This window comes from Serinus canaria, chromosome 3, assembly GCF_022539315.1.
Source record: "Serinus canaria isolate serCan28SL12 chromosome 3, serCan2020, whole genome shotgun sequence".
Classification (NCBI taxonomy): domain Eukaryota; kingdom Metazoa; phylum Chordata; class Aves; order Passeriformes; family Fringillidae; genus Serinus; species Serinus canaria.
Window position 1 is genome coordinate 13,575,484 of NC_066316.1, and position 27,175 is coordinate 13,602,658.

Here is a 27,175-nt window from a genome sequence, read left to right on the forward strand (position 1 = left end):
CCTATTACAGAAGTAAGCAGAGGTCCTGACAGCCGTGTTCCAGTACCTCACCACCCTCACAGTGAAGAGGTTTTTTTTCTGAATATCTAGTTTGTACCAACTGTTTTGGTTCATTTTAAAGGCAGTGCTACTGCACATGCAGGTTTCCTTTCTTCAGCTGAGGGCGAGAACGGAACTGAAGGGTAAATGAGCTCTCTATACCATTGTCCTCTTACCATCCTTTATGCAGAGAGCAGGCAAAGAAACAAGTGGTTGTAGTGAAAAAATGTGCTTTTCCCACAGCAATGTGAGCTGTTGGTTGGGCAGACGCAGAACTAAGTGTAAATGTCTTGCTCCACCAAGCGTCTGCAATTGGATCTGCAGCACTGGGAAAGGCATGAAGAGGTTTTGCTGTAATCCCCTCTGCCTGAGACTGGAAACGGATCGTGTCTTCCCCATCCCGGTTCAGGTGGCAGGAGAACAAACTGCCTCGAGGTACCAAAGGAAATTACTTGCAACATTTGGCTACAGCGGTGGATGGTGTTCTGAGGAGAAAGATGGATGATATATTGACATAACGGGACTATGACACCTACACGCACCCCTCAAAAAAAGCAACTGGAGCGTGAATCAAGCTTGGCAATTTCAATTTCTTCTAAATCTTTCCTCAGTTCCATGATGAGGCACAAAATATTTTTTTGGTAATATTCCATAACGTTGTGATGGCTTACAACAAGGTAGAACAGCTGTGGAAAAATAAGTCTCCTCAAAAAATGCTCTCTGATTAAGATTAAGAAATATTGAAAATGTAAAAGCACTATCATAGTATTTTCTTCTAATATTGAGGATCTCCCCCAGGAGAGGACAGTTATGCACAGACAGTGCAATATGTTCTTCATCCACACACTGGGCAGGTTTTACACTGACTCCCCAAAACAGCTTTCACAGCACAAGAGACTGGAACTGTGTCTCTGATAAGGTTTTCTTGAGCTATGATAAAAATAAATTAAGCAAACATTTTTATTACCTGTGGCAAGTAATTTCTGTAAGCAAAATTATCACGACTGTTTCTTTAGTCATGATCATATTTTCATTAGAGTCTTGCTCACATTAAGTTAAATAAACAGCATCCATTTCCTGTGCATTACCCCATAGACTCTAACCCGTGATTACATTAAATTGTTGTTTTGTGCGGACTTCTAATAGAAGCTTTTCGGGGAAATGCAATAGAATATAGGCAAATCTAGTGTTAGTGAATGTATTTTTACAGTTAACATTACTTTTTTTTTTGGAGCCCCAGCATGGAGGAGAAAAAGAGGAACAAAAATGCATCTGCCTCGCCCACCTTGCTGGGCAGCTGAGCAAAGCAGCTGCCACAAGGCAGAGCTGGTTCAAAGAGCAAATGCGCTCTCAGGCTGAGGGTGGATCTGTCAGCTTTTGCACAAAGACGCAAAGGGAGAAATGAAGAGATGTCCTTTCCTTGAAATTCCCAGGAAGGCTAAGAGAAGCACTATAAACAGGCTTCTAACACTCAACTCACAAACACAGATGCAAAAGGAACTTCTGCAAACTGGCACGTGTACTTAAGAGGATAAATCAATGTAATTTTTTATCAGACACCACAGAATTGGAAAAAAAAAACCCTAAACCACTATTTAATTTTAAGCAAAATCATTTTTTTTTATTTTATAGGCTTGTTTGTATCAAAAGCAGCTATTTCCAAATCAAATTTACAAAATATTCAGCATGTAAATAGGCTGAAGTTGTCATTGCTTAAGATCCATTGCTGAAAGATGAGGGCTCTGAATGACATTTTAACAGGTTTGTGGGGGAACAAATAAAACTGTGGGGTATGTGATCCCATTTTGTGTCTTTCCGTTTTCATGGGGTTTAATTAACTTAAGGTTATCTTGAGTGTGGCTTCATGCTCATCCTAGACTATAATGGTAAACTTGTTAATATCACAAAAATAGATATAATGAGAGGGTTTTTTTCCTGTCTAATGGGACCACACACAAGGCAAATCCAGATAAAATGTTGCTTGAAACTTAAATGTACCACATGAGCTCATAAAGCTCAGTGTTGAATGGCTGATGTTTTACAGTAGGAGTATTTTAAATGAAGACACATTTCTCCTAAAAGGTGGAATCTCTTTTCCTTCGTGAGCTGGGTTTAAGGAAATAATTTTATGACCTCATTCTGGACCTTCAAGCCTGTGTGTAGGTGAGTCCTACATAGGAAATTCACAAAGTTCAGACAAAAGCGAGGTGTTTTTCCCATGTGCAAGGATTATGAAGTATGTGGGGGTTTTTCTGCTATGTTGCAATATTTTTTTTTTTACAGGAATGGTCAGAAATACTATTTCTTATTAATAACAACATATGTAGCTTGATTTCTTGCTTTAGAGGTGTGATTTGCTTTGGTGTCAAGGATAATGGGAGTTACTTTAATGTCAAGCTTTTCTAATATGCAACAAATACTTGCTGTCTCCATCACCGGTCAGGGGCTGTTATTTTCGTATCTTTTGAGAAGAACTGTAGGTTATTTGTCCTTCCTCTTGTATATAAAATTGTTGTGTTGCAAGTGTTGATCCAAGAAGCATCTCTAGCTCTGGAAAGGCTGGCATGGAATCACAGTAGGGTTTAGGTGAGAAGGGACTGCTGGAGGTCTTTCATCCTGTCACCTGCTGGGAGTGAGGCTAACTCTAAAGCTACATCAGGTTGCTCAGGGCCTTGTCCACTCAGTTTTGAGCACCCAGAGGGATGAAGGACCTTTAATCTTGCCCTTTCACATGCTGGTTACACTCTGGCCAGTACAGCCTTCATCATCACAAGGGTGCAGTACAGCACCATTGTCAAGAGAACAGACAGCTCCCAGGATGCAGAAGCTCCTGGAAAATACATCAGAGACCCTGGCTCTGGCAGATGCCAAGTGATTTGGGCTGTAAACAGATCCTTGGAAGGAGAAAAAGGGGATGAAGAGGAATTAGCATGGGGTTCCTGGGCATTTGTCTGTGTGTATCTGAACATCTGTGCTAAGTGCTCTGAAGATTAGCTTTTCTTTTGCAGTTTGCTTGCAAACATGTACTAAATGTTCAGAAGCAGCAATTAATTTGCAACTGTGCAGCCCACTGTTAGGAGAGTCATACTCTCATAGCACTAATAACAGGGAACCTGCAAGCTAAACCACACCCTCATGCATTTTTCACTTCCCAGTCTGCATTGGGTTGGTGGCTTTATAGTGCTGTTCATGAGGATAAGTACAGGAGCATGAACCTAGCTGCATAACCCATGGAAGAGCTGGCAGGCACTTTTGCAAGGTGAGCAGGGCATAGCTGCTGCTCATTTCCCAGAGTGTCACAGATAAAGACCTGCCTTTATTCTGCAGCATTGCCATTGCCTTCAGAAAGCTTTGGCTCTTTGACTTTGAATGTTCTATTGGGAAGAAGCTGAAGATCACAAAAGACATACAGCTCCTACTGGATATTGTCTAGGAGATGGAGAGTTAAGTGTTACCTTTCACATGCTCGGGGTTTTGTGTAAATGTTATGATGGTTTGTGACATTCATCAGCTTCATGTTTGCTTTATTCCAAAGATTCTCTACTTCTGTGCTCTGATCCTATGCAGGCTGGGGAAGTCTGAATCCTTTACTTGTCCCATGGAGGTTGTTGTGGCTTGTCTTGCAAGCTGTGGAAGTGGCAGTGCAAGCTAACAAGAAATGAGTTTGTTGCATGGGCCACACTCACAAATATTCTTTACAAGGCATGGTAACAACAGAAAGGAGAGAGAGGAAAGGATGACCTAGGCAAGCTTAAAGCATGGCCAGGCAAATAATCTTTCTTGGCTGAGGTCTACTTGTTTAAAATCATAGGCCTTCCTTGCAGATTCCCTAGCAGGCTTTCACCAGTCCCCCTTGGCAGGAAGATCTCAAACCAGAAAACAGTGGTGTGCGTTTTCCTTTCTGTTCCTGTATATTGGAATATCCAGCTCACCACCTGATCTGCTGTTAGGTGTTTCCTTTCAGCCCTCACTCTATCATTTTGCCTCAGAATTGAGCCAAGCTAATAGTGGGCTGCTTCAAATGGGCACTTCAAACCATCTGCTCCTGTATTTCATTTCTTGGCTGAAAAGAAGCCCCTTCTGTAGGTCTGGTCTACAGTAAGTCTTGATCAATCTCACCCAGTGCAGGAATGTGGTGGCAGTATGGTGAAGGTGAGGCAGCCCCACAGAATGGCAGGAGAACCTTATGTCAGTTTGCACTGATCATCCTTCCCCTGGCCCACCTTTTCTGGTCATATTTGCTGTGTTGGGCCATCCTAAGCAAAATATTTCCTTCGGAAGTTGGAGGTGAGGAAGGGAATTCATCACCATGAATGGCTGGCACCACCAGTAAAACTGTTCAATCCACTTGTCATGAGCTGAGCCAGGCTAGTCTTCTTTTCTTTCCCCTCTTTCAAAGCCAAGTGTAATCCTTCCTCATATACTAGGAAGAGTGGATTGCAAAAAATGGTCAATTTTCCCATTTTCTGAGTTTGAAAGCCATTAAGAATCAGTGGAACAGGGAAGGGACAGACCTTTTCAAGTTTCTAAAGGAAAAGCTTGCTTCATAATTGCCTTTGCAACCTGAGAAGTTTTTTCTGCCCTGGGAGGTTTTTCATTTGCAGACTGGTGGCAGGCTCATGCAACCCAAAAATGGGGTTTGAAGGTGATACTGCCTTTGATCTATAGAAGAATACCAAGGCTGAAAAAGCTGGATCCATGTTCCTTGCTAAACTAATGAAAAGAGCTCCTTAGGTTAGAAAGAGTTAGGTTAGGGCCCATTTATCCCATTTAGGAAGGTATGAAGTTAGGGAGTTTAAATTCCATTTGGAGATGCATGCTACTGAGTAGAGCCATGATGCTTGACATGCTAGTTTTTTTATTATTTGCAGCTGGCATCTGAAGTGTCAGTGGTGTTGAGTTCTCTACAGACAGAACAGGATGAACACCTAACTTTCATAATATAAATACTGATACACTTGAAAAGCAGTATGGCAGTGATCCAGTGGACCCTGATGAATGGAACAAATCGTGCCATTTGTTAGCTCACTCCACTTTCTTTGTGTGTTCTAAGGTAGTGCTTTTCCCTTTGCCATTTTAAGGAAAGGTGGAAGATGCCTAAAAGTATTTAAAATCTTTGTATTGTAAAATAGTGTTCTGTGATAAGAGTCCCCAAATCCTTGTTTAGTCAAAGCCTCTTGGTATTAAGAGGAGTTTCCTTGGTAAGGAAAGACTTTGCCAAAAGATTTGTCAAGCATTGGAGCAGGAAGCTCAGGGAAGTGGTTGGGTCACCAGCCCTGGGGTGTTTAAAAGATGTGTAGATGTGGCACTTAAAACGTGTTTTAGTGGTGGACTTGGCAGTGTTAGGTTAATGGTTGGGTTGGATGGTCTTAATGGGTTTTTTCTGACATAAATGATCCTATGAAACTGCAAAACCAAGTGGCAATATTAAATGTAAATGTATTTTCACCTTCAGCAAGATTTTTAGAAGCACATCGTGCCTGAAACAGTTTCCTGCTCGTTTTGAGAACTGGATGTATATTTTCCAATGTGTTTTGCAGCATTACTTTAAAGCTTATTTCTGGTGAGTTTGAGATGTTGTATTGAGATCTTCTGGAGTGGAAAAAGAAACTATTTTCTGTGTTATTTCTTTGCAGCACTTGCATGTGTCTGCTGGGTATGCTTTAGCTTTTTCATGTGAAGAGAAGAGACTTCTAGCAAAAAGAATGTTTTTCCTCACTTGGTAATGTTACTCCAAGGGCACAGTGTGGAAGACAGAAAACTTGCCAAGTGGATGAACAACTGAGAATGATGTCTACTTGCAAAGAAACTTGTGGAAAAATTCCACCAAAAAGAGAGAGCTCTTAGCAGTTTTTTCAGTCTATTCAAAAGGTATTTGTGGGGTAGGAGGGGGCTGGTCTAATTCAAGCCTTTCCTATTGCTGTTGATCTGACAGTGAAGTATTTTTATAGAAAATTACTGCAAATTGCTTTCAGATGCTACATTGGACAAGCATTTGCAACTTAGCAAGCTGAGATGGACTCGTGCATTTTGTTCTTCTGCTATGATTAGGATGGAGATACAATTAGTAGTGTTTCTGGGCTTTGGGCTGTTTGGGTTTTTGTTGCTTTCTTTCGTTTGTTTTTTCCTTGATTTTGGCAAGGTGCTTTGGGTGAGTAAGTGAAGGGACTTTAAAGGCTAATTGTATTTCAGGAGACTAAAACTTCCTGTTGTTGAGATCTACTTCTGGACCTCCCAAGCTGCATTCTATGGTTGTGATCCTTACTGCATTGCCTGATGCTGCAGGAGTTTTGCTCTCATGTCTGTCACTGCCTTTCCAGCAGTCACAGGCTCCTGGGAGATGTCCCCTCTGCCTTCTTCTCACCAAACGACACAAGTCCTGCCCTCTGGGCTCCAGGTCCCTAACCATTTTTGTAGTCTCAGCTGGCTCTTCTCCTTTTTTGCCACATCTCTCCTGACCTGGAGGACCCAATGCTGGAGATGAATCCTGGAGAGGCTCGCCAGCTCTGGACAGAATGGGTAGAAATCACTCTTCTGGCTGTGCTAGACATGTAGCTGCTAGTGCAGCCTGTTTATCTTATCTGTGATGGGAACACACTTCTGGTTAATGGTCAGCCTGTTGCCTGCTGAAACCCCAAGTCCTTCTCAGAAGGGCTGTTGAGCAGATTGAATCTTCCAGCCTGGCTGAATGCAGAGTTCTGTCACCCCTTGTGCAGAGCTCTGCTCCTCTCCTCCTTGGATACCACAGGCTGCTACTTCTCAGGTTGACTGAGGCCCCTCTGGGCAGCCATTTGTTAGGTGGCCCCCCCAGTTTAATGTCACCAGTGGCTGTTCGTGCTCTTCACCCAAAGTAGAACCAAGATAAAACTTCATGTTGTTCTGAGTGTATAAACCCCCTGGAGGGAGTGTTTCTGTCCTGACCTGTGTAGGACAAGACAACCACATATACAGGCATGAGATGACTCCAGCAGGACCTGACCTACTTGTTTGCTGAAAGACATTGCTCAATGCTCAGTGGTAAAGCCAAGTGCAGAAGTCCAGGGAAGGCTGACCACAAAGCTCTGCTTAGTGCTGTTGCTGGTTTCTCCTACCATTGCTTCCAGGCATCTTGATTGTTCCCAGATCAGTTAATTGATCTGTTGGGGTTTAGTCTGCTTTGTATGGTAGTGCTTCCTAGCCTCATTTGGCAGTGACTTTTTCTGCTGTTGTCTAATAACCATCTAATTGATGGTTATTGCATTAAGGCAATACTTTAGTGTTCCACCACCCTTGCCTCTCACCTCCCCTTCTTCTCCCACCCCTTTGTCCTTCAACCAACCTTTCTCTCACATCTCCCTTCTTTTCTTCCCAGTCCTATGCTCACAGTGATCTGTTCCTGACCCTTTCCCTCCACCATTCTCTTTCATGTTCATCTTTAACCATGCACCCTTACTGCACAATTGACTTTGTTCCATCAACAGAGCCTGCTCCATTCCTGACAGAGCTCTTGCCCTTTGCAGGGTAGCCCAGAGAACATTCCAGCGGCCAGTCCTAGTCTTTCCCTGTGCTCCATAGGTGTGAAACATTGCTCCAGCAATGAATGTGTGGATGCTGTGCATCATGGGCACAATGCTGGTGCTTGTGTGATGGAGGGGGGGATTGTAACCTTGGATGAATTCTGACAGAATCTCCTCCCCTTCTGTTCAGTGAAATGTTGGGCATTTCTCAGTGAGCCATGGCTGAACCTCAAGGAGTGGAGGATTTTGGTTGTGTTATCAGCTCCACATGAGGGTTTGCTAGCTCTGAGAGACGTCCTGTCCTGGGTAATGAAAAAAGGGGTGGAGTCTCTACCACTGTTGTCTCATTTTGAGACAATTTATGGGGTGGAGACTCCAAAATAAATTACCTCCTGACAGTTTTTAACCACTTTATCTTCTACCAATAAGACAAGTGCAAAGAGATAGACATGAAAAAAGAACAATTTAATAAAAGAAAACATAGCAATAACCACAAGATACAAAGGTAAATGGTTCAATCTCAGCGCACAAATGCAGAAAAGGTATTTCCAGTTTGTCCCCAAATAAGGGATGGCACTGTTCCCACTCTAGGCCATATGGCAAACAAGTCTCTGTGGTTTAAAAACTCCCTCTTCCAGACAAACAAATAATAGGGAATGGGGGAAAATAAAAGCTGGGAAAAAACTTTTTGTCTGAAAGAAGTCAATGTTGCTGAGGCCCCACACTCCCTCACCTCCCTGCTTCTGAGGGAAGAGCCCATGAACTTCCAGGGGCTTTATGCTGGAAACCACATCCTCCAGCTGTGACATGGTGGTATTAAACACTCAACACCGAAGTTTTCCCCTCCCTATTCATTTTTTCTTCTAACCATAACTACTGTTTGATTCCATACCAACCACAGCATGGCAGGGCCAGGGTTTTCAGCTCAAAGAGTCTCACTTAGGACTGATGTTTATAGGGTCACAAGGTGATTTGCTTTAGTTCGGTAAATTTCCATCCTGGCCACAATCCAAGCTGGCAATTTATGGAATTTTCTGAAGTCCACCAAAAATGGTACCACTCCACTTGGCAACAACTCAAGTAAGTAACATCCCAAGGCTGTAAGGGGATGACTGATTATCCTGCTCTCATTCCCTACCTCGGTCAGGCAATAGGAGTTCCTAGTACAGTCAGTGCTGCTCCACCTTTGCCATGCAAGAGCTCCTGGTGTGGTCCATGGGATACTGTCCAACATATTACACAAAGGCCAAAGCCTGATGGGAGTTCTTGAGATCTTAGAGGGGCCTAGAGGAGCAAGAGAAGAAACACCACAATCAGGAAGAGCAGACCTGCAATGTGCTGGATGAGGATTTGCTCCCAAAAGAAGCTGTTGGCTGCCAGAACACACCTGCAAAGAACAGCTGCAGCCCAGATGCCCAGAAATCCAGCCATGATCTTCCCCCAGTCTGTTTCTACCAAGCCCAAGAAATTAAGTGGGCACTGCCACAGACAAGCAGGAGGAAGTGGAGGAACATCTAGAAATAGCCACTAAGGCAGCCAGCCAGTGCCAGGTAGACCTGCAGTAGGAGTGATCCCAGACCTATGAGTGAGTACCTGTAAGGGGAAACGGCTGCTGCAGCAATGCTCCTACAAACCAGCAGTTTTGTAGTTGTGCTATGAACTTCCCACTATCACATGAACCATATAATCATACAGCTTCAGCCATATGACCTTCAGGATGTGAACGCAGCATGGTTTTGTGCAGTGATACACTCCTTGTTCTCTATTTCCTTCTAGAGTTCAAATGTAAAGTAGTTTGGATGGAAAGAAATGCTCCTGTTTCTAAATTCTGTGGAGTTTCCATGCAGACAGGTCCTAATTATTTTTAGCATGTGGCTTCTGCTGTCAGTTTCTGACATGGCTCCTGCTGGACCCTTCCCAGTGAAATCAGAATGTGGGGCTTCAAGCTGTTACCCTGGATCTACCAGCAGCAATGGCCAATGCACAGATGGCCAGCAGCACTCATAAAACATAACCTCTTACGTGGGAGCTGGAATTCTTCCCTTCCCCTTGTCCTTTCCAAAAGGATACTGCTTCTCTCTGAAAGACCCAACCAATATTTCCCAGAAATGTAAAAACACGGGGAAATGCTTATTACTGGACTTCTGGGCAAAAATTATCAGTGTGTTTCTTCTCACACTATACTCATGCCCCTCCTGGTAAAGAAAAACCTTCCCAGAAAAGGCTTGTGCTGCAGCAGGAGAAACAAGGCTCTGACTAATGCAAAATAGTGTGCAGGAACTCTGCCTGCTGGGAACTGGCTATTGCTAACTTCCCTCCAGCAGCCCATGCTGGCCACTGGCAGTGCTGGCTGAAACATGAACTTGCAGCAGAGAGAGAAGGAGGCAGGGATCAGGCTGGACCTCATGCAAGCTTTATTTTTACAAGAAGGAAAGGGGGGCGGGCTAAGAAAAAAGAAGGAAAAAGTGATGCAGGGGTCTGGCTTGATTCCAGCTGCTACACGCTGCACCACCTGCTGGTATCCCCAAAGGGCCACCATCTGGCAAATGCCACAGAGATGTCACCTACCTTGCCCCTGCAGCCATTGCTGCCCTGGGGCACCATTTACCTCAAAAAAGCCATTTTTACCTTCCAAGTTCTTTGCAGAACAAATGCTAGCATGAGCTCTCACTGCTGGAACCTTGCTCCTTAGCTTGGCACCATGGAGGTGGCTTCTTTAAAAGGCTTTTAAAAGGCTGTGCAGTTCCTTCACAAATAAAGCAAGTACTCAGTGCAAAGGGCGCCATCCTGCAGGGTGCCCCTCCTGGAGCAAGGGTGCCAGGTGCTTTGGGAAGTGGAGCTGAGCTTGCTCAGATGAATGGGAAGCAACCAGCAAAAGGCATTTGGGAGAAGACAGGTGTGGACGTGGGATGCTGCAAGGAAATGGTACAGAGGAGATGCTGTCTCAGGTCAGGAAGGGCTGGGGGCCAGACACTGCTCTGGGAACTGTTAAAACAGGAAGAGAGCAGAGAAGAAGCCAACTTATCTGACTGTTGGCATCATGCTGGAAAGATTTATTGTCTTTTTTTCTGTGAAGTACAACGTAAAAGTCTCATGTTTGAGGAGAGGGGAAAAATTACCAGGCTGCACTGTTGGGTTTTTTACAGTCTTAGAGTCAGCCCTGAAAGTGTGAGGCTTAGCTCTTCCCTCTGGATATCAGGAGTGACTGCAACAGGGTTATTTCAATATAAGACTAATAAACACAGGCATCCCTCATCTTCCTTCCTTCCTTCCTTCCTTCCTTCCTTCCTTCCTTCCTTCCTTCCTTCCTTCCTTCCTTCCTTCCTTCCGCCACTTCCGCCACTTCCGCCACTTCCGCCACTTCCGCCACTTCCGCCACTTCCGCCACTTCCTTCCTTCCGCCACTTCCTTCCGCCACTTCCTTCCTTCCGCCACTTCCTTCCTTCCGCCACTTCCTTCCGCCACTTCCGCCACTTCCTTCAGCCACTTCCGCCACTTCCTTCCGCCACTTCCTGCCTTCCTTCCTTCCTTTCTTCCTTCCTTCCTTCCTTCCTTCCGCCACTTCTGCCACTTCCTTCCGCCACTTCTTTCCTTCCTTCCTTCCGCCACTTCCTTCCGCCACTTCCTGCCTTCCTTCCGCCACTTCCTGCCTTCCTTCCTTCCTTCCTTCCTTCCTTCCTTCCTTCCTTCCTTCCTTCCTTCCTTCCTTCCTTCCTCCTCCTTCCGCCACTTCCTTCGCCACTTCTTCCGCCACTTCCTTCGCCACTTCTCGCCACTTCCTTCCTTCGCACTTCCTTCCACCACTTCCCCTTCTTCCTTCCGCCACTTCGCCCATTCTTCGCACTTCCTTCCGCCACTTCGATCCTTCCGCCACTTCCTCCTTCATCCGCCACTTCCTTCCTTCCTGCCTTCATTCTTCCTTCCTTCCTCCTTCCGCCTTCTTCCTTCCTCCTTCCTGCCCTTCCTCCTTCTTCCGTCCTTCCTTCCATCCTTCCGCCACTTCCTTCCACCACTTCCTTCCGCCACTTCCTTCCGCCCTTCCTTCCGCCACTTCCTCCGCCACTTCCTTCGCCACTTCCTCCGCCACTTCCCTTCGCCACTTCCTACATTCTGCCACTCCTTCCACCACTTCCGCCACTTCCACCACTTCCGCCACTTCCTTCCACCACTTCTGCCACTTCCTTCCACCACTTCCTTCTGCCACTTCCTTTCTTCCTTCCACCACTTCCTTCCACCTCTTCCTTCCTTCCGCCACTTCCTTCCACCACTTCCCTCCCTCCCTCATACCTCTCTACATTAATTCTTTCCTACGCCTTTTTAACCAACCTGCCCTGGGACTAATAAAAATGCAGCTCTTCGCCTGACCAAGGCAACTTTCAGCATTCCAGAAATAACTTTCCGGCCTCAATATCTGATCCCACCTGGCTCAAACAGGACCCTCTAAGGACACCTTCCCTCTCACAGCAGCTCCAGTCCCGTAAACAAAAGGGACAGGCAGGCCAGTGGCCACTTTTCCTCTGAAGCACCATCAGATGCAGTGCCTTGCCCTTTAGTCTGGCATGGAAAGATGCCAGAGAGTTGCAAAGAGGTTTTCAACTGTGACAAATTGCATTGGTGTCACCTGGCTGGAGCCAGGTGGAGTCTGTCAACACATGCTGGCTAAAGAACCAGAGTCCCACTCGAAGCAGTGGCCAGGACCTGGGGCTGTAGAGCACAAACCAGCATTTCAGATCAAAGCAGGAGCAGCAGCAGCAGGATGGATGGATTGTGAACACAGCTGGAAACAACAAGGCATCCAGTCTTAGCAGGGTATTTTCTGTGGCTGTGGGGTGCCATGCCACTGACTGAAGCTGGGGCTCGTGGTCCCCGAAGACACCAAAACTCTTCAAGCTATTGGCAGTGACTGAACTCTCACATTAATGTCCAATACCCAAATGTAGTTCTGTTGAGTTCATTTGACTTTCCTCTACGGTATTGAAGAGGAGCCCAGCCTGCCTCTCTGCAGCATATGGCTTGACTATCCTACCACAGCCACATCCAAGGAATAGGAGGAAAAAGAGAAAGTGAGAGAAGTCTTCCTAAAGTGTGGGAAAGCAAATGATGCCTGATACTAATTTGATCTGACCTGTTTCCAAAGGCAGTGGCGGACACACCTCTCAGCTCCATCTGTCTCTTTTACTGAAGAGAAGGGACAGCGACACTCCCAGAGAAACCTGTGGGTGTTTTTACAAGAGCGAGGAAGAACAGGCAACTGCCATGGATTGAAAGCAGGATTTAAGAGGGAAAATAATCCTGCTTTCTTCATTCATAACCAATTCTACCAAAGCAGAACTTGGCAAGAACATGATATGGGAACAACTATAAGCCAGTTCCCCTCTAATGGGATAAAAATGAAGACTGAGAGGCAAGAGCAGAAGGGTGACAAGGTTATCGGCTTTCCCCAGCAGGATATCTGTCAGCCTTTCTGGATGGAGCTCAAATTCCCTGGCATTTCCTTCTGTAACTCAGTCAGAGCTGCTGCTACTTCTGAACTTGTCACAGAGCCCAGTCCTCTTGGACTGCCTCTCAGAGCATCTGTGGCAGCCCTGCACAGCTAATCTGTGCCTATCCTGGTGCTTCCGCTGCAGAAAGCAGCAAAGTGTGCCGCAAAAACCTCAGTCACACGCCAGAAAAATTACTGACACCTGAATCCAAATCTGGCATGTTTGAAACCATTTTGCTTGTGAGACCAAAGGTCAGAAAACCAAGCCAAGGACAGGAATGCATGGCCCAGGTGGTTGGAAGGACAAACACACCGACAGACAGTATTTCACAGGCATCACCTGCCAGGGCTCATGCTCCTCTAGAGCTCCTCACAGCTTCGTTTCCGCTCTGATAATCACACATGGAAATGAGGCCAATCCCAGCCCCCTGTCCCAATCCTTTTCAGCAGAGAGGGAAGACCCCACACCAGTGTCTTTGGCAAGGCAGGCAGGGGCAGTGAGCAGATGGCGGAACCTATTGTCCAATGTTCCCCATCATCCCACTCTGTTTATTTCACCCATCAGTCACCGGTAGCAGAAGCGCGGGGGGAGAAGCTGTGCTTGATTCACTGGCACAGAGCCCAAGAGGTGCCCTAGCACCCACTCACCACACAACTTCAGGGGCTGCACATCTGGGGACAAGGGTTCCCACAGCTGTCTGGTACTTGTTCCCCACACAAAGAGGATCGGAGCTGCAGACAGGGATGGAAGCGGGCAGCCCACATGCCTCCTCCGTGCTGGAAACCTGTGTGCAAGCGTGAAAATGTTACAGCGGCCCCACTAGTGTGAGAGGAGAGGGGGCCCACGCTTTATCCCATGGGTGCATGCACAATGCTCCAAAAAGTCACAAAACAAGAGGAAGCCGTCCCATGGACGAGAGGAATATGCTGCCCAGACGGAGTGCATGGGATGGGTGTGCAAAGAGGCTGTGGCAGGGAACTGGCTTGTGCACAGATGTAGGGAGATCTGTAACGTGTGGCTCCCATGTCCCTGGGGAAAGGCGGATACCTCCCAAAAGCCAGCAAGGGCCTCAGGATCTCCCGCAGGATCCACCACTGGAGGATGTAGGCAAGTGGACAACGCTGGGATTTCAGTGGCTTCCCAGCTGGGTTCCCACACACCCGGCTGCGGGCAAATGCTCTGCACCAAGCTGGAGAGCTGGAGATGGATACCAGGGAACAGCGAAGGCGATCCCTGGTGCACAGGGTCAGCACCGCGGCGTCGTTGGGCTCCGGTGCTGCAGCGACCCCGGGCACGGGGGTTGGAGAATTTGCGAGTCCTCAGCTGCACCCGCGGGCTCCGGCGCCGTGAGCCCGGCTGCGGGGGGGAGGCGGCTGCACACTCCGGCTCCGCCTTAGCGGGAGGGCGCGCTGGGTTGTTGGGGCGGGGCGCGGGCGGTCCCCGGGCCCGCGGTGCCGTGAGGGGACCGGCTCCGCCACAGCCCGGCCCGGCCTCGCGCACGCGCAGGACGCATGGCCCCGGGGAGGGGGGACGGGCGCTGCCCCGCGCCTGCGCGGTGCGGCGGAGGGCGCCATGTTGGCGGGGCGGGCTGCGCGGTGGTGGTGAGCGCTCGGTGCCGCCGCGTTCGCTCCCCGTCTCCGCCCGGGGCCCGGGGGATCGCGGCCGAGCGGGGCCTCCCCTGGCACCATGAGCGGCGGCGGAGGCGGGCGGGTGTGCGACCTGTCGCGGCGCAACCCCCAGGAGGACTTCGAGCTCATCCAGCGCATCGGTAGCGGCACCTACGGCGACGTTTACAAGGTGGGCGCTGCATCGCGACCCGGCGGGGGTATCGCCTGTGTCCCCCTCTCCGCTGTCAGGCACCCCGGTCCTCCAAAATCTGGGAGAGCTTCTGTCGCCTAGCGGCGTGCCTGGCCCTCCCGAGGGCAAGAGGCCGCCCCGCTCCGGCGGAGTCTGCGCCGCCGCGCCGGCACGGCCCCGGTGGGCGCCCGGCCCTGCCGCCCCCGCCCGGCCGCGTCCTCAGGGCGGCCGAGCCGTGCGACGGAGCGACCCCCGGGACCGGCGGGCGGTGCGGGACCGGCCCCGTCCCGGCTTCCGGCCGCCGTGGAGCCGCCCCAGTGGCCGGTTCTGGCCGCTGCTGCTGGGTGCCGGCTCGGGCGGCTGTGTCACTGGCGGAGCTTGGGGGTCGGGTCTCTTCCAGAGCGAGCCGGGGACTGTAGGGGTGTGGGGAGCTTACTAGCTCGGTTCCAGCCCAAATGTCATCGTCTTAGTCCCGGTCGCTGCTCCCCTCGCCGTCTTGTGTTGGTGTCGTTGTGAGACGTGAGTCTGACCCTGTGGAGGGCGAACTGTTGTCGTTAGGATGAGTGTCTTTCAGAATTCCGACCTAACTTCAGCAAGCGTAGGAGAATCAAAGCTAAAGCAAAAGCAGCTAAACATAATTTGGGTTGGTTTTTCTTTTTTTGGAGGGGCTTTATAATGCATTTTGTCATTTTTCTCTGCTCTGCCAGTGTATGTTGTTATTTGTGTATCCAGCTGTCTGTTGGGATGTGGCAGCCTCTCCCTGGGTTAGGATGACGCTGGCTGTAACCTTCTCTTGTGTGGGCTTTGGAGCAGAGGGGAGAGCTGAAGTTTGTCGTGTGCAGCCTGGTGGAAGCATTGTTTGAACTGTGTACTTTCCAAGCATCTTCTTGGCCTGTTTTTGTCATCACAGGGTGTGTGTGAGAAAACTTGCTTTGGGAGGCAGGACTGTAGGGAAACACGCAGAGCCATTCGACAGTTTGAGGTGCACAGAACTGGTGCTAATGCTGCCTTTCGCTTTAGTTGAATGTGCCTAAAATGAAGTCTTGTTTGAGTTGGGCTGATTTTGGTTTAATCTCATCTGTCTTAAATATCATGGAGGTTTCAGGACCTAAATCCTCTTGTTCCTGCACTCCTGGTGTGCTAACTCCTTGCTTTATTAATTGGTTAATTGAAAGGGTGTTTTATGTTGTTTGCCCCACCTTGCTAGCTGGCTTTGAGTATTTGTGTACTGTGCTGACCTTTTACTTGTAAAGTTCTACTTGCCGTATGCTCTGGGTTTTTGTTTCGCTGCTAACTGTTTTATGTGTATGTATCTTTCTGCTGCAGGTTTAACTGGTGTATTGACTCTGATACCTTCTCAATTGGAATTTTTTCAGTCTTCTGTATGTGACTGAAGGATGTGAATTATCCAAGTCATATGCCTTTCTGGTTTCATTTTAAGGACATTACCTTCAACCACAGAGTTTGGAATATTTACATATGCAATACCACTGTGCATGTAAAACATGTTAAAGAATTGTGGAGGATTCCTTGATGTTTATGACACTTACATTGCAGCAACCTTCAATTTGGTGCTCTGTGAGTGGCCAGTGTTTGGCACTACTTGTGACTTTTTCTTGTTTGAGGCACAGAGTGGATGGATTTGTTGATGCTTACAATGTGTCTGTACCAGCTGATGGTGATATAGCAGGACCAGGATACACTAGGCTGGTATTATAATGATTTTTTCTAAATGAGAGGTGAGTGTTTTCTGATTAGATTGTGGACCCTGTAGGGAAAATGAGTGGTGCTTTTCTCTTGTGTATTATTGCCTATTTCATTCTGAGGCGAGGTCTCTCGCAAGGTGTCTTCAAAGTGAAGCATAAAAGTAGCCCAAAAACAACAATGAAAGCCAGTTACTTCTAGTGTGACAAGTAGTAATATTGTCTGAAGTGTCATCCACATGTGACCTTACAATTGCCTTATCTTATGTTCGTGAGTGGTTTCATAAAGCCCCTTTTGCCTTCACCTGTCACCTGTAGGTGAACTTTGAGGTGGGTGAAATAAGTGTGTGGAGCTGAAATCAGCTGTGTGCCAACGGTGCTCATCAGTGGTGGGATTTCAGCAGAGTGCTTGGGCAGCTTCAAGCTGTAATTTGTGGTCTAGCCCCTTTAGCAGAGAGAGCCATGTAGGAAAGTGTTTCTGCTGTTAGCAAGCAGGGATTATTGCCTTAATAAGCTGACAGTCTTGTTATGTTGAGTCTTGCTAAATGCTGACTTTCTGCAACCTTATTTCCTGGCAAAGCATTCAGGAGCTGAACGCAGAACAGAGTGACATTACTTCTCTTACTCTGTTCTAGTTGAACTGAGCTAGGGCAGGCCATGGTTTAAATGTTTGTTTGTTTAAATACATATACATACATACATACATACATATATATATATATATATATATATATATGTATATATTAAAAAGAGGCTGAGTCGCTGGTTTGGAGTTTATTGAATTTGACCTAAGAGCTGATGTTGGGGACTGAACTACAGAAGTTGGAAGGGAAGGAGGATGTTAGATGGATACAATCTTGCTGCTGTGGGTCCTGCTCTCTAGCCTGGTATCTGGAAAGGGGCATGTCAGTGCGCTGCCAGTACAGATTTTTGGCTCAAGCCAGTATTTTACAGTTGTCTGCACTCCCACCAAAGTTCAGCTTTCAAAAGGGCCTTGGAGCAAATCATAATGGATTCATTGCAAGAAAGGTAATGGGTAGCATGTCATGCCATTAGCTCTCTATCAAATATTCACAGTCAACAGTAATGTGTTTATTCTAGTGCAAATTTGTTGTAAGAGATGAAGTGTTATGTGAGTTGCTTAGTTCTTCATGTATTCCTTGTATGGGTCATTTCTGGTTTTTGTATTTCTGTATTTCATTTTTGCAAAGAATTTAGTTGTATACAGTGGTCAGCAAAGCATGAGAGAAGAATTAGGGTTTATTGGTTGTGAAACGGAGATAATGTCCTGTCCTGCTCAGTTTCAGGAAATATTCCTAAAGTTGGATGAGGTAGTTGCTTAATTTTGTTTGCTCTGCATTTATCCATCTCACATTTAGGAAGACTTTTCTGTCTCTTGCTATGAAATTGGCATTCTAACAATTCCTGGTCCCAGATAATCTGTAAGTTGTGCCTTTCTTTTAAGGTTTGGGTCACAAATGCTTTCACAGGGTTTTCTGACAGAGACTGTATTGTTAGGTTTCCTGTTTGTCCCTATCCCTGTATGTTTGATTTTGGTAGTAATTGCAAAGAGTTTGGAAGTATTTTCTGAGGTGGTTGTAGGTCCATTTTGTTCATGTGATTAATTTATATCACAGCATATCTTTAAAAAAAAATCATTGCTTTGGTTTAATAAAGGTTGAGCTTAATTTGTCATCTCACAGGTCCTTTGTCTAGTGCAGGTGGACCCTTCCAAAGATTTTTAGCACCTTACTGCAAAAAAAGCCCTTTTTTGCTGAAATTCAAACATTTGTGATAATTAGTGAGGTTATTGTTCCTGCAGAGGTTATATATTATACTGTTTGTCTTCTTTCAGTTCTTTTTGGCATTTATGGCTTCAGCTAGATAACAAATGAAGACAACACAACTCATTGCAGTGCACATTGTTTGAGGTTTCATTTTTCAAAAAGGAAAGCTTGGTTTTTGTTCTCCAGACCTTCGGCAGGGAGGTTGGTTTTGGTGAGCGAAGTCATTTATCCACGAGCTTAATGGCCTCATGCTGAAAACTTCAGGTTCTGTGGGTGTCTCTGGAGAACAGCTGGTGACTATTGCTGCTTTCTGCTGCCATCCATATTTTGGGGTTGCTGATAGAGCTTCTGTGTGTTGCTGGAGGAGAACGTGTCCAGGTCAGATGAACCTGAATTTTGATGAACTTCTAATTTTTGGTGTCCTCTTCTCTACATGTGTGTGCCCTTGCTCTTCTTTCCTGGACTGATCCACTAGGCCATCAATTCTTCTTTAGTTTGCTGCTTCTGAAATGTTGAAACAATGCTTTTTGATAGGCATTTTAGTCTTCCATTCTTCCTGATTGACATTACAGCTTTTGAAAGCTTCTTCACTTTGTTAGGAATAAATGTCTATGTTTTGACATCGTTTTGTTCAGCTTTAATTGGTTTTTGAAGCTTGTCAGGTAGGCAGAGAAGGGAGGTGAATGGTTTGCCATCCCATTTTTACTGCACTGAGTAAGTGCTATAGGGCTTCGTTTCTGGGACTGTGGTTTCCTTAACCAGTAATCTGTGCCTTGCACAGAGGTTTTTGTTTAACATCAACTTTATCAAAGCATTGCTTTCTAAAATTGTCACTCTGTTGGGTTGTGGCATTACACTTTCTACCAGAATATGGACACTAATTATTTTTAGCTGGGAGAGCTGTGAGGGTTTGAGAGAACCTGAAGAGAAGGGCTCTAAAGGCTGGGGAGTCACTTGGGTGCGTTTTCCTGTAGAGTGGAGCTAATCAGGCTCAGGAAGCTTCTTTGTACATTGGGACCAGTTTTCCCATGGAGTAGTAACCTGTTTAGAAATCATTTTGTTCAATGCTTCACACAGGAAGTGGTCAAAACCAGAGGCCTCCGTCTTAGACTTTTGCTTTTTTGGCTTTGTTGCAGCATTATATGCTTTATAGTATCAGTTTCCATTTGAAGGATAGTCAAAGCCTGACAGTTTTTAGCTTTTATTTCTAGTTGCTGCCGATTTTTTATATAAATTTTTTTCTGATATCCTGCTGTTGTTAGAGAGTACGCTAGTAATTATTTCCTGTTTAATTAGGTAGTGCTCCTTCAGCTTGACCTAGCAGTTGAAACTCCTGCTCAGATGGCAGTCTAGATCTCTGGAAGAGTATCGTTCTTTCAGCTGCTGATAGAATTAGCATCCTTCTAGTTTTCAAGAGCAAACATTCTATAAATGCTGTATACATTTGGTAATGTGTCTGCATGGAGATGAAGGCATTGTAGGCTAATCTTTGCCTCTGGAAAACCTATATTTCCACTGACACAGTGAAATCTGTATTTGAAGGATCTGTATTTGCACATGGGGGGGTACTGTAAACCCCAGCATCACAAAGGCTGGGAGTTAGAGCAGGTAAGAGTGTAAGTGGTGACAAAAATGAGCCAGGGTTTTCTTATCTGAGCCTCTTCAAAATTTTAGTTGCATTTTTTCAGCTCAGAAATACTTGTTTGAAAGCATTCTTCACCCACCTATTACTTATTGATTTTCCAGTGTCAAAACCTATAAGGAACTGGCAATTTCAGTGGGATTTTCCTAAATAAAAGTCCAAGACAGTGTCCTCTGCATTCAGAGGTGCTGTGTGTAACATACTTAGGCACCCCCGAATTCAGGGTCACAGCCAGCTCCGACAGCTGTTGAGAACCATACTGTCCTTCAGTCACTCTCAGCCTCTCATTCAAGTGAGCTTGGAGGAGGAATTGCTTCACAGCTGATGATTTGAAAGGTGTTTGAGATCTAGTAAAACCTGTCAGGGGTACCTCATTCTCATCCCCAGCCTTTACAAGGAGACCTTGTGTCACTGCAATCAGAATAATCTTTTTATTACTCAGATTACCAAAGAAAATGCATATTCCTGCTGTTGATAACACCTTCAATGCTGATAACCCAAATGGAACAAGATGCAAAATTATAACTTATACACGTTCTCAACTTGGAGTCATGTTTTTTTAATCTATGCCCTTAAGCACAGGGTAGCCTGCTCTTGCTGAAGGTGTTGGTGGCCTGCATTAAATCAGATTTTCTTCCTCCTTTCTGGCTTTCATAAGCTCAGGAAAACTTTCTGTCACAGTGTCTCCATAGTGACCTATGGAGCCATAGTCAGTGACACAAACTCCTGACAGCTGGACATAGTATTGTTAAAAATAAATAAAACAAAAAGAATCATGAGCAGGGTTTCTGAGGCTGTGAAATCTTTCCATCCTGGCTTGTGCAGAGTGTGTAACTTCAGGGTCTTCTCACTTGTATCCACTACAGTTGTATTTCATTGATAATATTATTAGTACAAGTTGTCCTAAAACAAGTCTGTAGGTGTTAACAAGCCCCTCTGATGATCACAGGTCAGCTTTGTTAAAGCTTCAGTAACTTTTCTTGTTTGTCTTGGAGGTTAAAAATGCTGATGTTTGATTAATGAACATTTTGCTTCTGTTTGTTTCTTGCTGTGAAGAGACTATGTTAGGAAAAGAAATAAGGAGTAAAAATCCTAGCTCATGCTTCAGTGGTGGCACTTACTCATGTGTTGCCTTTATTCTCTGGTACAGATGAAAGGAACTCGTGTTTTTGCTGTTCTTAATGTCTGTGCATCTTTTTTCCACCAGTGATGGTTGGAGACATTGCTGCCATTGGTGGGGTGGATAAATAATGACTTATAGGAAAGGCTGCCAGAAAATTTATTTGTTAACTGTTTTTTTCCACAATCAATCAGGTTTGGACTACTCCTTGACTTTCATAGGATTCCCACTGGTCTTGGAATCTCTCTGCCTGCAAATGATTTGCAAATGCCAGCGCTCCCAGCATTGCAGCAGTGTTGCCACACCAAAGAATAGTGAGAGGTTTGAGATCAGCTGTCCAAGGAGTAAGCTGAGTAAATATCTAAACACAGGAATACCCTCTGCATTTATTTCCCCATTTTATTCTTGTTTACTTTTTATGGTCTTGGTGGTATTTTCTCCTCCACTTTTGGTTCCACAACTAGGTCCCAAGCTGCCATGTAACAAACCTTGCACATACTTGGTGAGTCCATAAAGACTCTGAGTTCCTGATTTCCTAAAGTGACTTAAATGAGACTATTAGCAGCTTATGAGGTGGATCCCTGACTGCATGTGTTAAATTCTGTAATTCTGGCCTTTGTAAAAGCAGGCTCTGAGCCCTGTGTAGGGGTAGCCTGGGCTCTACAATCTGTACTCCTGCAGGGTGCAAGCCTCCCTTGGGGAGAGAAGAGGCTGTAGCTGGGCATCCTTCAGGAGCTGCTGCTGCTGCTTTAGTGCTGGGAAGCAGCTTTGCTGGCTTCTTGGGTGCAGAGGCACAGAAATGCTCTGAAAGCCCTGGGCAAATGGCTTCTTGACTTTCAATTAGAAGTCAAATGGTACAGTTGTAAAAGAGAAATAATTTTTTAGTAATTTATGTTGCTTCTTAATGTCTTTTCAAAAATGTAGTTTTCTTGTTTGCTCAGTAGAACCAAGGCCTTAGCAGGACAGAGCTCTGTTGGTCAGAGCATGGTGCTAATGGTATCAGGATTGTGGGATTGATCCCTGTATGGGCTATTCACTTAGGAACTGGACTTGATCCTTGTGGATCCCTTCCAATTCAGAACATTCCATGTGTGAAAATGCAGTGAAGCTCCTGAGTCATTGCTGCTGCAGTTGGCTGCTGTGTGTCTGAAGGGATTGTTTTGAGGGGAATGCTCCCTAACTCCTTTGTTGCTGCCTTGCCTTTTTCAACCCTTTGCAGCAAGGGGAAGCTGTTGTTTTTGGAGAAGAAGGTTCAAGGGGCCTTGCACATAGCAAAATGAAGAAGAAGTGTTGAATTGCTCATCTGGGAGTCTTGCAAGTGGTCCCACACACTGCAGAGCACAGCCCTTGGTGTGCCCTGATCCCTTGGCTGCTGAGAGACGTGTTACACCTGCTTTTCAGTCTCAGTTGTTAGTTTGTTTATGGGTTTTCACAGGGAAGCACAGCATGGTTGAGAACTTGCATAATTCAAGTGTTGTGTGGCATGGTAGTTTCCTGAACAGACTTAAAGATTCAGCTCTCAGTATAAATCACCTGTTTAGTGTTCCCCAACAAGTGGTTCCACTGTGTTAAACCCTTGTGTACCTCAGTTACTCTTTGACTACTGTTGCCAGAGAACATCAAGTCAAGAATGCAGAGGTGGGTGCTGCATTCTGCTTTCTAAATACTCCTTTTTTGTTTTTTTATAGGCTAGAAATGTCAACACGGGTGAGCTTGCAGCGATTAAAGTAATAAAACTAGAACCAGGTAAGTGGTTTCTTAACTAAGTAGGCCACAGAAACTAAATATTTTTGTGCTTAAGATAACAATTGGACAAAATCAGTCAAGTCCACTTATTGAAAGAAGGTGTAGGAAAAAGTACAGTGTTCTAAAAAAAAGTACACTGTTCTGGTGTAGGAAAAAATACACTGTTCTAAAAAAAAAAACCATGGCAAATAAGATGTAAGAGGAAAAATTTAATTGGAGAACAGTTAAGTGAAAGCTGATTAAAATTTCATTGAGAATTGTGGGGTTTTCTGTCCTGTGTTCGACCCATGTGTTATAAAAATTTCTGGAACACAAGAAGACAGCAAGGTAAAAAAGAATTTGCCTGGTAAAAGAGTAGAAGAATAACTAAAAAGAAGGGTGAAATAATAGCTGAACATTAATATCTGGGAGTTGAGTACATTTCCTGAAAATCTTTTGAAAGCTCTGATTAGGACTTCACTGTCTTCTAGATTTATGCTTGCACTGTGCTTCGGTGGTGATTTCACAAAGTACATGTGCCCTACAGATCAGTTCTCAGCCTGCAGTCTGTTCTATTAATAAGAGTAGGCCTGTTGAATAGGATTAATCTGGGAAGTCAAACATCCAGACTTTTTGTCTAACTTCTAACTGCTGGTGTTCCATTTCCAGATTTAATGTTGGGCTGTGTGTAATATTTTAACTGCCTGGTTTGATCCTTAAGGTCTGTGTGGGCAAGAAGGGAAAGAAGGTATTAAGTTTTTTCCATTTTTTTCCCCTTACAATTCTGGAAGGGGTTAGAAATGTTGTGTTTTCACAGTACACACACATTAAAAAGTTCAAGATAGGACAGTATGTTACTAGGTAGTTCAAAAAATGTGTGTTAATCACACTTCTTTTCCTCACACTGAAAGTGTGATCTCAGATGCTCTTGTCTAGTTCTGCTTCTTTGTTTTTCTTATATCAGTTGCCATTGCTGGAGTCCTTGGCTGTGCATGATATGGGTTATCAGTCCAGCTAACTGTGCTGTGGGCAGAGCGTGGGGATGCCCTGCAGCTGGGCGAACCTGCCCCTGTGCTGTGGTGATGGGTGAACTTGTACTTAAGTATTTTTTGGCAGCCTTTGGACACCTGTGTGGTGCACAGAGAGTAGACTTCAGCTGCCCTGTTTTGGAAAGTTTTGCAGATCAGTGTACAGTGTGCAGACTGAGGGTTAACAATGTTTAGGAACTTGTTTTAAGGCTTTTTGCTGCTTTTACTTTGAATGCACTGAAAATGCTGGTCACACACTGGAGGACCTGTGTCCATTCAGGGAGGTCCATGGGTGAAAATAAATTCCTCTGTTCTTTAGTGTCTGTGTGTTTAAAAGTCTAGCCAGGAAGCCATCAGCAACACACAGATAGATGTTAACTTGCAGCTTATGATTTGAAATTGGCTGTCAGTTAAATAAAATACGTGGGAGTATCAAATATCTGGTTATAAATAACTCAGTGGATAGGTCATCAGTATGTTAATGTACTGGGAAAAACTTAAAATGTTCCCCAAAGAAAAACATCTCAGCTGTGTTTAAAGTTTCACACATGATTTTCTTAGTGTACACATCTGGTAAGAACCTTTAATAGGAAGACTGGGACAACCATGATACCAAATGGTGAGATTCAGGTGAATGTCACCCCTGTGTCAATGTTTTCTGGATGTGAGTTACAGTCCATAAATTTACATTTTTGTGGAGTCTTCTGAAATGTTGCAGTTTACTAGGGACTGGTTTTGGGTTGTTTTTTTTTTTGCTTAAGAAGATGAGCTAACGAGAATGGGCATGTGGCCAAAAACAGCAAAATTTTGTTGTGTTTTTAAGAACCCAGGCTATTGGCAGGGCTTATGCAGATGGACACAGTGGGGTCTCAGGGAAAATAAGGACTTGAAAAAGAGCTATGGCCGATATTGTAAGAGCTGTCAGTAGATGTGAGGTCCATCTGTCCCAGAATAAAACTTCAGAATATCATTACTTATTGCTAAGCCCTTGCTAATAAATACTGATTTACAGCTGATTTATGTCTGTGAAACCTGCAGATAATTAGTCTTAATTACTAAGAATGTTTATTTTATAAACATGTGCTGAAAGTTAAGATGTGACTATAACCCTGGCCAAAGAAAATACTCATTCTACTGCATTTCAGGAGAAGATTTTGCTGTTGTGCAGCAGGAAATCATTATGATGAAAGACTGTAAACATCCGAACATTGTTGCTTATTTTGGCAGCTATCTCAGGTACAGTTTGTTTCTTTTGTTCACTTAAAAATGTGTCCCTGTCCCCTTGTAAAGGACAAATCTATATGGTGAAATATAATTTACCAAGTATTATCCACTGGTGTATTTTTTTCATTCACCTTCAAATCTGTTCTATTTATTACAGTGTCTCTCTCTCTCTAAATAATCTTTCTTCCAGCAAAATTGTTTGGTGACCACATAGTCATGTTTTCTTGCAAATAAGTTGATGCTTAAAAGCTTTGAATCTAATATATAAGTGGAAAATTAAGCAGAAGTATGTCAAGTATGAAGTGTCTATGTATGAAGTATCTTTTAGATCTGTTTCAGTAGAATGTCTGTTTTTCCAACATGTGAACTTCTAACCAGAATGTGAAGGTTTTGTATTTGTTTCTGGAGGTGAGGTTATTTGTGTTGTAGAAACATTGACAAATGTATTCAGTTGTCTTACCAGCTACTTCTTTTAACCAGTCATAGTGGGAACAGATTGCTTTGCATAACTGATAAAAAGCTGCTTCTGGTGATATTTTTAATTTCATGTGAAAACAGTGCACAACTGCTATTGTTGCACTCAACTTTGTTGACCATTTTTGTATTGAAACATTGCCTCTTCTGTACTCAAGCTGGAGGTGAGAGTGCTTCTTTTTCTGTCTGGGCAATCAATGTCTTCGAGACCTTTTGCTGCCTGAGCTTTTCTTTTCCAAGCATATTTCAATGCTAAGAAGAATAAGAAAAATACCATTGTCCTATACTTGCTAGTCATCAGGATATTGTTCCCCAAGGATTTCTTCTGTTTGTGTAGGGATTTTTCAGACAGTGACATTTCTGCCTTCCTGTTAGCCTGGGTGTTAAGTTGCAGACCCTCAATGGTACTGTTGGTCCTGTCTCTTTTGCTTGCTGCTCAGGCCATATGCTCTGTAGAAAGATCCTGCACTGTTGCTCTTGGTTGACAGGGATCTTCACCTGTCTCAAAGTGCTTAGGCACAGTGATAAAAGGCTAGATTGAAACTAAGAAATGTAGTCACCTAGTCACCTCTTCTGATCCTCTTATGTTCTTTTTCTGTTTTCTGTAGGGCTTTTGCATACTGGGAAGTGAATGCCCAGTAAGCAAGTGAGAATTTGCAACACTTTAATGCTTCATGTCTCTTACTTTGCTGGGAGAGTTCTGCCCTCTTCCCAGTTCCACAGTGCTGCTACTTTTGGCATCAAACAGGATGCAGCCGCATGGGCCCACGAGTCCAGTGCCCCCAAAAGTGTCCCTGTCTTGAGTCCTGCATCATTGTGGGGAACAAAGAAGGGACTTGGAGATGTTTCTTCAGTGGTTCTTTCTTACTCACTTTTCTTGCATGGGTTGTCACACTGCTTCTGTGTCTGGCTTTGGTCAGCTATTTCAGTGGAAAGTTTTAATATTATTTCAAGCAAGGCTTTAATTGACCCCTTGAAATGAATGGAGTTAACAGCCAGGGAATTCTACTGCTTAAAACTCCTCTAATGCTTGCACAATACCTTTCCCACCTCTAGAGGAAGCAGCTGGGAATGTAGCTTTGAGGACCATGTGCACTCTGGACTTAAAGGGGAGGACATCCAAGAAAGACAGAGTTCTCCCTGGAGCAGCAGCTATTCTAGCTGTCACCTGCTGGTGAGAGCACTTGCAATTTGCCGCTCAGGAGATAAGCTCAGCACTTCCACCATTGCCTTTCAAAAACCCTGTCACAAACGTGGCTCAACTGTTCTAACAGAGCCTTATGAGTGCAAGACACACAAGGCCAGGTCATCAGGGAACTGCAGAACAGCCATCAGTCTTTCCTTTGGTTCTCCTGTGTTACTGTCTGCTCTAAGGTTGTTGTATGGGATTTTTTTTTTTTTCACCTGAGTATTTTGATGGCCAGGAGTGACTAGGCAAGTCCCAGATTTTTTGCTCTGCACTGTGCCTTTTTGTGGCCACATCTTACCAGTGAAAATTATTGAGTGAAAATAGTTAATGGCCATGATAGAAGATACCTTTAAATCCTTCAGCCCGTTGTCTATTCTTGGAAAGCACCTTTTGTGGAGGTACAGTGAATCACACTGAATTGATTCCCTTAGTAAGGGAAGAAGAGCTAAGTAACTTCCCTTCTGACCC

The 27,175-nt window shown here is 44.9% G+C and overlaps 2 protein-coding genes across 7 annotated transcripts in view; one reads left to right on the forward strand and one right to left on the reverse strand.

The window, feature by feature from the left end:
• LOC103821325 (serine/arginine-rich splicing factor 7) overlaps window positions 1-27,175 on the reverse strand; it is a 1,055,603-nt gene that overhangs the window by 868,428 nt on the left and 160,000 nt on the right. The window lies entirely within an intron of this gene.
• The window catches only part of MAP4K3 (mitogen-activated protein kinase kinase kinase kinase 3), a 66,421-nt gene continuing 53,813 nt past the window's right edge, over window positions 14,568-27,175 (forward strand). For all 5 annotated transcript variants that reach the window (XM_009096167.4, XM_018921032.3, XM_018921033.3 and 2 more), the window contains exons 1-3: window positions 14,568-14,815; window positions 22,756-22,813; window positions 24,966-25,056. In XM_009096167.4, the coding sequence (XP_009094415.2) occupies window positions 14,705-14,815; window positions 22,756-22,813; window positions 24,966-25,056 (260 nt within the window). In that variant the 5' untranslated portion in view covers window positions 14,568-14,704. The remainder of the gene's footprint in view (window positions 14,816-22,755; window positions 22,814-24,965; window positions 25,057-27,175) is intronic.